The sequence below is a fragment of the Microtus ochrogaster genome, unplaced genomic scaffold (genome assembly GCF_000317375.1).
Source record: "Microtus ochrogaster isolate Prairie Vole_2 unplaced genomic scaffold, MicOch1.0 UNK11, whole genome shotgun sequence".
Classification (NCBI taxonomy): Eukaryota; Metazoa; Chordata; class Mammalia; order Rodentia; family Cricetidae; genus Microtus; species Microtus ochrogaster.
In genome coordinates, this window is record NW_004949109.1 from 3,827,794 (window position 1) to 3,838,749 (window position 10,956).

At 34.5% G+C, this 10,956-nt stretch overlaps 2 protein-coding genes across 4 annotated transcripts in view; one reads left to right on the plus strand and one right to left on the minus strand.

Moving 5' to 3' along the window:
* Trim23 (tripartite motif containing 23) overlaps positions 1–6,640 on the plus strand; it is a 30,206-nt gene extending 23,566 nt beyond the window's left edge. For both annotated transcript variants that reach the window (XM_005366580.2, XM_026788973.1), the window contains exons 10-11: positions 918–1,042; positions 4,461–6,640. In XM_005366580.2, coding sequence (XP_005366637.1) covers positions 918–1,042; positions 4,461–4,640 — 305 coding nt within the window. In that variant the 3' untranslated portion in view covers positions 4,641–6,640. The remainder of the gene's footprint in view (positions 1–917; positions 1,043–4,460) is intronic.
* A 548-nt stretch (positions 6,641–7,188) lies between these two features.
* Ppwd1 (peptidylprolyl isomerase domain and WD repeat containing 1) overlaps positions 7,189–10,956 on the minus strand; it is a 22,484-nt gene continuing 18,716 nt past the window's right edge. For both annotated transcript variants that reach the window (XM_005366581.3, XM_013353568.2), the window contains 3 exons: positions 10,443–10,524; positions 9,551–9,733; positions 7,189–9,051 (listed from right to left, as the gene is read on the minus strand). In XM_005366581.3, the coding sequence (XP_005366638.1) occupies positions 8,908–9,051; positions 9,551–9,733; positions 10,443–10,524 (409 nt within the window). In that variant the 3' untranslated portion in view covers positions 7,189–8,907. The remainder of the gene's footprint in view (positions 9,052–9,550; positions 9,734–10,442; positions 10,525–10,956) is intronic.

Consider the following 10,956-nt stretch of genomic DNA (forward strand, 5'->3'; position numbering starts at 1 on the left):
GCTATGTTCAGCAAGTCCGGTTTTATCTTAGATTTTAAAGATTATATCAACTTTTTTAAGTTTTTGAAACTGTCTCACCATGTAGTCTTACCTGGCCTGGAACTTGTTATATAGACTAGGCTGCACTCAAACTCATAAAGATCTTTCTTCCTCTTCCTCCTGAGTGGTGAGATAAAAGGTGTGCGCCAGAACATCAAGGCTTTGTGTGTGTGTTTAACCTTTTTAGGTTACCATGCAAAGTAATGAGTTTCATTACTGTATTTTCTTTTTTTTTTAAACTTCTAGAAACTTTTTTTTAATTAATTAATTAATTTATTTATTATGTACACAGTGTTCAGCCTCTATGCCTGCAGGCCAGAAGAGGGCACCAGACCCAATTACAGATGGTTGTGAGCCACCATGTGGGTGCTGGGAATTGAACTCAAGACCTCTGGAAGAGCAGTCAGTGCTCTTAACCTGTGAGCCATCTCTCCAGCCCTCATTATTGTATTTTCATATGTATGTGTCATATACTATCCTCCTTCCTTCTCCTGATCTTCCTCCACCTAAATAGTTCTCCACTGCTTATGTAAGACTCTTTGTAAAGGGAGTTTTCAAAGAACAGGTAGCCTCAAGATAGCTTTTAAGTACATTTTCATGAGAGAGAGAGACAGACAGACAGAGAGAGAGGAATTTGTATTTAATAGTTTTATAAATCCTATCAGAGAAGAAAGTAAACCTGTGAAGTTATGTAAACTACTCAAGATCATCATCAAGTCCTGCTATTAAATAGGCAGCTTTTAAATGAAAATAGATGGTAAAAAAAATTTAGCTAGGCTAACTTGTTATTAAATTATTACTATCTAATAATTAATGGTACTATGTTAATTTAACTGAAATTTAATGAATAACTTGAATATTTTTGTGTATTTTGGTAGCTGTTGTATTTGTTGTTGATAGCAGTCATAGAGACAGAATCAGTGAAGCACACAGTGAACTTGCAAAGTTGTTAACAGAAAAAGAACTCCGAGATGCCTTGCTGCTGATTTTTGCTAACAAACAGGTAATGGATTTTTCTATCAGAACATTTACTACTTTAGTAGCTTTTTATAGCCTATGCTTCAGTCATAAGTCATTTGAGAAAATTTCCAAGAGTCAATTCATTAACTATAAAATTTCTGCTGTGGAAGTGTTACTTTGGTATCATAGAGTACACACAAACACATTAATCAAGTAATTGATGCAGGTAATGCATTCTTGTGTATGTATATGATGTGTTATATTCTAATGAAGATAAACTGAGAAGTAACTTCAGTAAGGAGGCAGAGCTATTCTAAATGAAGTGGTATCTTAAAGGATCTAAATGTAGTATTTAGGGAGCAAGATCAGGAGGATCTGTCCTGACCTATATAGAAATCCCAAAGCTAGCATGAGCTACATAGCTTGACCCTGCCTCAAGAAAATAAAGGCTGGAGTTTTAGCTGATTTTAGTGCTCTCATGCAATATATGCATCGCCCTGGTTTTGATCCCTCAAATGGATATGGTGGGGAGATTGGGTTAGAAGATTGGAATTAAAATTGTGATATGATGAATTTATAGATGTATTTGGGTGTATAGGTGAAGGAAATAGTACGGAAGAGAAAATAGCATGGGTATTTTAAAGGAGCATCATACTAATTTACATGTGACATTCAGGTAGAAGATGAAGAATTTACATGTGACATTCAGGTAGAAGATGAAGAAAACCTAGATTAATAGATCTATTTGTTCATGCCTTACAGGGCTAGATGAAAAAGTTAAGATTTTATTCAAAAGAAAAGATAATCCACTTTTTGGGCTTATTAGTATATGATAACACCATACCAAAATTTTAAGACTAATATTGAGGGTAGAAAAAAATGTAGAAAAAAAAACCATAGCCAGTTAGTAAAAGTAGGACATGTAATACATGTAATGCCTTGAATAGAGGGATAGAAAGGTGGAGATTTGAGGACTTTTATAGGGTACAGTTAGAACTGTGACTGAAAGGAAAAGATGGAGGAGTAGGTGGGAAAGGCTAGGATCTTAAATGTTGAACCTAAGCTTCACAGGAGGGGGAGAATGTTTTTAAGGGAAGTAGTGCTTGGGTTTTTAATTTCAAATTTTGTGTATGGGTACTTACTCTACATGTATGTTTGTGCATGTGTATGCCTGGTGCCCACAGAAGTTAGAAGAGGGGTGTCAGAGACCCTGAAACTGGAGATAATAGACATTTGTAAGCCAAAAGCCACATCGTTGTTAGAACAATTGAGTACTGGGAATAAAACCCAGGTCTTCTGGAAGAGCAGGCAATGCTTTTAACCATGGAGCCATTCTTTGAATGAAGTAAAGTTGAATATAGTAGATGCCACAGGAGGAGAAAGTAGAATGAAGAGTAAAGAACTTTCGTCTCACTAAAAATTAACAAGAACAGGCAAACTACGCAAGAACTGAAACATCATTCCTTACTTGACCAGTACACATGCAAATAAGATGCTTGTGATGTTGCTGAAGATGAACTATCAAGAATCCTTAGAGAGTCATATACTGCTGGCATGGTTATTAAACAATTTATTTAAGACAACGGCAACATCTGTTCAGATTTTAGATGCATATACCTCTTTACTCTCAGGGTCTATAGTAGTATATCATGGTATTGAAGATAATTTTGTAAATATAGATAAACTTAACTTATATATCTGTGTGAGTACACAGTTGTCCCTTATGATTCACGGAGGATTGGGTCTAGGACCTTTTACAGATACCACAAAGCCTTTGGATGTTTAAGTTCTTTTTATATTTAGTATTTGTGTATAACTCACACATTCTCCTAAATACCTGAAATCGTCTGTAGGTTACTTACAAGACTTAGTGAGATATAAATGGTATGTAATGGTATGTTAGCCTTCATTGTTTAGAGAGTAATAACAAGTACAAGTCTGCATGTTCTGTAAGGAAATGTTTTACTGGTTGTTGCTTATGAGTAGGATCAAGGAATGTTCAGAATGGGCATATAATAAAATCTGAAAAAATTTAAACTAGTTAGTTGAACCCATGAATGGAGAGAGCTGTAGTAATATTTCATTTGTATTTTATTTTATTTTATTTTTTATTTATTTATTTATTTATTTATTTATTTGATTTTCGAGACAGGGTTTCTCCGTAGCTTTTTGGTTCCTGTCCTGGAACTAGCTCTTGTAGACCAAGCTGGCCTCAAACTCACAGAGATCCTCTTGCCTCTGCCTCCTGAGTGCTGGGATTAAAGGCTTGCGCCACCACCACCCGGCTTCATTTGTATTTTAATGAATAAAGCTTGCCTGAAGATAAGAGAGTTGAAATAGTTGCCCTGGTTAGCCTTAGAGACCAGGCATGATGACACACACCTTTAATCCCAGTAACCACACTAGTTTGCCATAGAAACTAGGCGGTAGTGGTGCACATCTTTAATCCTAGCACTAAGAGAGGAATGTTAAGACAGGCAGCCTTATTCTGAGGGTTCCTGGAGGCAGGATCGCCATTTTGGACTGAGGTAGAGGTAAGAGACAGTGGCTGGCTGTTTTGCTTTTCTGACCTTCAGGTTGAACTCCAATTATTGTCTGTGGTTAACCGTGCTACAGAGGGCTAATAATAGATACAGGTTTATAACAGCATATTATAATAATAGCATATTATGATTTAATGTATTCATAATGGCAGGACTTTTTAAATAAGTTATATTTTATCCATGCAAAGAGATGCAGTTTTAATGTTATGATTGATAATCTACATGTGTTGCTAACACATTAAATTGAAAAATACCTTCCTGTTAAAATGCAAACCAGCAAGACATAAAATTTATGCATTTTGATTGTACATGGAAATTTTTTGGAAAAATATACAAGAAATCACTACTATTTTGGGAAGGATCAAGGGTGGAAAATAATACAATTTTTATATTATAGTTTTTGCATAAACCATTTTTGTTATATATGTACTTTCCTTTTTGGGTAAGAAGGGGCCAGATGGCTGATGCTTTATAGTGACCTAGGTCTTTCAGATAGGAGGCAAAGCTGTGATTGATTTCATTATATTATCCTTAATATATATAGACAGTTCTAACCAAAACTTTTAAGTTCAATTAATCTCAAAATAATTGCTGAAAATAAATATAGTTTTTGTTTAGGATTCAATTTGAATGGTGTCAGCTTCTAGGCAGTGATAGCACACACACCTTTAATCCCAACAGTCAGGCAGAGGTAAATGGACCTCTGAATTTTAGGCTAGCCTGGTTTACAGAGTGAGTTCCAAGAAAGCCAAGACTACACAGAGAAACCTTTCATAAATCAATCAATCAATCAATCAATCAATCAATCAATCAAGCATGTGTTTGAAAAATATGTTATCAGCATATTTCTATATAAACATAAGAGAAAAAAATGATCACTTGGAAGGACTGATAAAAATTATATTTTATGTATTTTAGGATGTTGCTGGAGCATTATCAGTAGAAGAAATCACTGAACTTCTCAGTCTCCATAAACTATGCTGTGGTAGGAGCTGGTATATTCAGGGTTGTGATGCTCGAAGTGGTATGGGGCTCTATGAAGGGTTGGACTGGCTGTCCCGGCAACTTGTGGCTGCTGGAGTGTTGGATGTTGCTTGATTCTAATGCAGCAGTTGTTTCAAGCTTATGATTCAATGTTACCCTGCATGTAATGTATCCTAAGAAATTGTACATCTCAAATATGATAGTTAATGTAGGATGTGTATATAAGATTTCTGGACTGAGAACTAAGTATGTCATTGCTTTTAAAAATTATTCTGTGACAATTTTAAATGACCATATTACATTGGTTAAATAGAAATTTCTTGGATATAGACTTTTAAAGGGCACATTAGGTACTGGAGATTTTCAGTTTATATATGACCTGTATATTGGGGAGGAGTAGTCACAAAGGATTAAGTAAGTGAAGGTTCTTTATTTCAGTGAAAAAACAAAACACAACAACAACAACAAAAAACCAGCCAGTGGAGTGCCTAACAGAACCTAGGGAAGTATGGCTTCCTTAACCCCACCTTTTATTCATTTTTGGCAGTAGACAGGGCAGTTGTGTACTAGAACTGAAGCTGTATTGGGGGAAATAGGTTTGCTTTACTTTCACATTCAGTATAGCAGTATCATTAATGCTGGGGACTATAAACTATAGAAAAATCAGTATTTTCTACAGTTTTATCAGCTCTCCTAAAGCATTTTGCATAATACAGTGAGAATGAGATAGTATCTAAGTGAACCTGATCATTAGACTAAACCAAAACCAGTAAAACTGAAAATTGTTTGATCTTTACTAACAAGAACCATTTCCAGGAATGGTCCTAGGTTTACTTCCTAGGTCAGAGTTGGTCCTTTAGTTGTTAAACACATTACTTAGGCTAAGTGATATTGCTTCCTTTGTTGGTAAAGTGTTATAAGTCACATGAAAAGCCAGTCACTTTTACATGAACATATAGAGACCTAAATAGAAAACTACCTATACCTTAGGGAAAGGTATTCAAACATTGGGAATCTAATTTCTTTAAATGGCTCCCAAGTTAAGTACATTCGTGCAACAATAAAAAAGGATCAAGGCTCTTCAGGACAAGGTCTCAGTGAAGAGGAAGAACGTATCTATAGGAAAAGAAACAATTTAAGAGTTTACATTTAGTATGGCAGTATTGTGAATAAAAGTTAAATTTTGCGTTCTTTATGGTTTCTTTTTTGTAAAGGATACTCTTATTATGGAAGCATGATTTCTTTAAATAGCTAGATTTCTTGTTTTTAATGCTCTTACTTTAGGATGAAGTTGATTCTTAAATTGTACTGCAGTTGTTACAAAGACAGTGATGTCTGACAGTAGGATGTAACTTTTAGGTGGCGCTGTTCTGGTTCAATTTTTTTTCAAATGTACTTTTTTTTTTAATTAGAAAAAGCCCATCACATATTACGGGCAATATGTAAATAAAAGTATAATATTTTGTCCTTGGTTTTTCAAGAAAGTAACTGGTCATGCTGTTACAAGTAGTTGTGTGTATACGTAATACTTTGTAACTAAATTATTTAATATTTGATTTTAGTAACTGTGAAAAATAAAAATGTTGCATTGCTTGTGAGACCTTGAACTGTTTTCTGTAGTAACTGAAAATGTGCTGACACTAAGTGAACTTGATTTTTTTATAAATTATGTTTATTATTTCACTAATTTTGTTAAACTTTGTAATTCATATTCTTAAAATATAACCAAATATAATTTTAAAATTGTGCTTAAATATGATTGTAATATAGATATATTACAGTGTTTATGTGTGGTTCTTTTCTTGGGCGGGCTCCTGCTACTGTGCATACGTACATCGTTTGGCTAATCATTTTGTTAAGGGTGTACTAGTTTCCTCTGGGAAGTGTCAGATTTTAAAAATCAGCATATGTTTTAACTACAATGTACTGGGATTTGCCTTATGTCTGAAATTCTATATTACATCTAGTTATTACTGTATTACTTATATACAGCAGGTATGTTAAGTATATAGCCCTTGGTCTGTAATTCAGGAATGATTTATAGCCAACAGAAGACATTATTTGTACTTACGTATATGATCAGTATAGAAAGCAATAAAATGTTTAATTTATAAGGAGTTGTTATTACAAAAACTGCTTAATAAATTATGCATCTAGCATCATTGCTTAAGTCTTTTATTAGGACTGGGCATAGCTCAATAATAGAAGCATTTGTCTAGCATGTATGAAATCCTGTGTTTAATCCCTAACACTGCAAAAAAGAACTTCATTATTTATGCTATGCCTAAAAGAAACAAAAACGAAAAGGAGTGGAGAATGGCTTAACCTATCACATTTGAGATAGCATTTATTTGCTAATTCAAAGGATTAGAGATATTATTCTATATTTAGGTCACATTTAAACAAAAGGTACAAGAAACTTTTGGAGGGAAAGCTAAATTTTTGCAGTAAACAAAAGTGAAAACTTTTTGATTAAATTTAGTTGTATTTCACAGGAACCATTTATATAGCCACATAATGGTCATTACAGTGGTTTGGTGAGCTTGAGGATGCAGCTCAGCTTATCTGTTTTTGGATTGACTTTAACAAAACCTGAGATTCCATCCCCATTACCACCAAGAAAGGAGCAGAGGATGGGCTTGAAAAGCTTGCCTAAATCTTAAAAAAATAATATTTATTTAATGCTTATATAACATTGGAAAAGTCCTCATTTTACAAATTGGTACCAGGGGAGACTGATGTGCACATGTATTCTTCCAAAAGAGAAAACAGACTAAACGTGAGATTGTGCATTAATAATAATTCAAGGGCAGCAGTGTAGCTCAGTTGGTAGAATACATGGTAATATGCATAAGGCCCTGGGTTCCAGCTCCATAAGTACTGCATAAATTGGGCATCATGGTATGTATCTGTGATCCTAGCACTTGGGAGGGATCACTAGCTACATAGAGACTTTGAGACTAACCTGAGATACATGAGACCCTATTTCAAATAAAATGATATGAAACCAATTCATTGGTTGCATAGTATGATTCTTTAATTAAAGCAAAATACTTGAATGTTTGAGGAATGAGGCATTATTACCACTTGATAGCAGTATTACCAAAATTTTACTTTGAGGATGAGTGTAATACTTGTAAGTAAAAAGTAAATGTAACAAAATCCTTAATGGAGTAAGCTCAAATTCTCTTTAAAATTCCTTTTGGGGGAGGAGGGTTACAAGACAGTGTATTTGGGTATCCTGCTCTGTCCTGGAACTCATCTGTAGACTATGCTGGCGTATAGCTCAGAGATGTGCCTGCCTCTGCCTCCTGAGCACTGGGATCAAAGGTGTGCGCCACCACTGCCTGACCAAAATTTATCTTTTTGTTTCACTTTTTTGGAAGGGGTAGGGGTGGTTGAGGCAGAATTTCCCTGTGAATACAGGCTGTCCTGTAACTCCCTCCGTTAGACCAGGTTGGCCTGGAACTCACAGAGATTGCCTGCCACTGCCTCCTAAGTGCTGAGATTATTAGAGCCTGCACCACCACCACCACCTTGCTTCACAGTTTGAAGGCACAATTAGACATACTTTTTCATCTTGCAGGTTGCATTTTCATACCAAATGAAATGATGGTATTGATCAGTGGTAGGAACAGGGCTCCTGAAGCAGCTCTACTGAGATGTCCCTTTTTTAAGTTTCTGAAGAGGCTGTCTAGAAGACAGAATCTGTTGTTAGCAGTTAAAGGAGTTGAAGAATATTATCAATGAAGACTTTAGACTCGTTGTACTGTTAGAATTTGTTTCCAGGCATTATGTAGTCTAGGCTGGCCTTTACCTTCATATCACATGTGCTAGGTGGGATGACAGACACATCCCACCACACCTATTAATAGATTCTACTGTAGGATACTAAATTTTACTTTTATTCTTGATGGTTACTGAATTAAAATGTAACTCATTAGAAAAAAAATTACTTAGCTACATTAGGAAAAGCAAATGAAAACAGTGTTCATTAAAAATAAAAATTCAAGTGGTCATTTATTTGATACTTCAATTTAAAGGATATTTTATAAGGAATAAATATAATGTCTTTTGATCTTTTTCTTTAAGGGTCACTAAACCTATAAGAGCGTGTTTTTGAAATTGAGGAAATATACACCAAAACCCATTATTTAATATTGAATTTGAATCAGAAGAGTACTTGCCTATAAGAAATGTTATTTACCTGAATTTAGTTGTCACCCTTAAGATCAGAACTAGTCCAAGAAAAACCAAAGGCAGTTTTTAAAAATGACCTTTAACTAAAAATACAAAAATACAGTTTTATCTTTTAACACGATTTCCATATTCATCAAGTATTAAATTTCCAAATGTGAAACAGTCTCGTGTTATGTCCCTTTTATTTGACAGTGATATTGATGATGCTGACATCCTCATAAGGCTTATCTGTTTTTGGATTGACTTTAACATTGGAAATCCTCTGCACAACCTCCATTCCTTTAGTCACTCGTCCAAACACAGTGTGCTTATTATCAAGCCACGGCTGTATTGGAAAAACAAAACCAGAAAAATTTGGTAAATTTAACAAATTTATTAAATCAAATTTATGATAATTAAGCAAAATTTAAATTTTACTTAATTTTATTATATATTTAAAATGAAGTTTAATGCTTTCTTAATAATGAGTATTCAGCTTTTAAAAGTTATCCCTAGTTTATATGGAAGTAATAAAAATTCAAAGGATGAGGAAATTGGCCAAGAAAGGTGAAACAATTTGCTTTAGGATACATAAAATTAGTGCTGGCAGAACAGAGACTGAAACTCTAATATCCTTAACATAGAAATTATATTTCCTACTAGACAGAAATAGTGTTTTCTAAACTCATTTGTTATATTGTTTAAATTTTCATGTCTAAATCATTTTCTATTTTCTAACTGGAAAGATTTAATAGTACAGAGAACAGAATAATGCAGATTCCCTACTATATTCATATTCTCAGATTATTAACCATGAACTTATCATTTATAGATAAAATACTCACCGTCGGTACTACTGTTATAAAAAACTGGGATCCATTAGTATTTGATCCAGCATTGGCCATGCTTAGTGTGTACGGTCTGTCATGTCGTAATGTTGAGTGAAATTCATCTTCAAACTCTCCTCCCCATATGCTTTCTCCTCCCATACCAGTACCTGTTGGATCTCCTGTCTGAATCATGAAGCCCTGTTAACAGAAAATATAAAATTAATACCTTGACTTTTTTATATGTAATCTGTGTGTGTGTACAGTTTTGTATCTCTCTGTTAAGAGTGCTTTGTATTCAGTAAAACTGTCAACTTCCTCGAATTATATCATGGTTACATTAACCCCATACTAAGTTTGGATGTTAGATTTCATTGCTGAGTCACTACTTATTCAATGACTGAAATAAAAATGCAAATGTCTTATAATGCATTATTTTTCTTGATAGTCCACAGAATGTTTTAGGATTTACATAGTGTCATGTGTCTTATATAATCGTCATCTGTTCCTCTTTCCTTTCCTTAAGCTCACTGGCTTTCCTAGAATGCTGCACAAAATAAATAAATAAATAAATTAATTAATTCTGGGACCAAGCTCACTCCTCCTCAGAGTCTTAGAGGTGCATCTCATTACAGCTCTTGTATTTCCCAGACCTCTGCTTTATCTAGCCACTAGACTAATATACATCCCTTGGTGCATTCTTTTATCCTTTCTTTAGCTGCTGACAAAGTACTGGAGTATTGTTTCTAAAAAGGGAGTCATGCCTTTTCCTTGACTAAACATTTATGACCACCCAGTGCTGTCTTACCTTGGAGTAAAGTGTATGTGTTCAAGAGGATTTGAGAGACTTAAACTCTTGTTATACAGGAGCATACTTTTCTTTTAATCACACGAAATTTGTATAACTTACCTTAATGATACGGTGAAATGTGTGCCCATTGTAATAACCATTTCTGCTGTGAACACAAAAGTTTTCCACTGTCTTGGGACACCTATTGTATAAAAAATATGAAATTATTCAGAGTATTTTAAGATAATGTTTGAATAGCCATTTTCTAATGTTCTCAAGTTCGAAACATGCCAGAAGGGCAGTCTTTGTCATAATGTGATCTCATTGAGAAATGACAGTGGGAAGGGCAGGTAAGCAGTAGTGTTCTTCTTTTATTACATGCTTACTAATTAGTATTTGAATTTGAAGATAGTGGTACTTTAGAGCTATTTAGCAGTTTAAAAACCCAAAGACAGCAGTACCTTAAATTACATATATAAAGTTGGGTGGTGGTGGCACATGCTTTTAATTCCAATACTCAGAAGGCAGAAACAGGTGGATCTTAGTGAGTTTGAGGCCAGCCTGGTCTGCAAAGTGACCAGTAGAGCCAGGACTATTCTCTCTCTCTCCTCTCTCTCTCTCTCTCTCTCTCTCT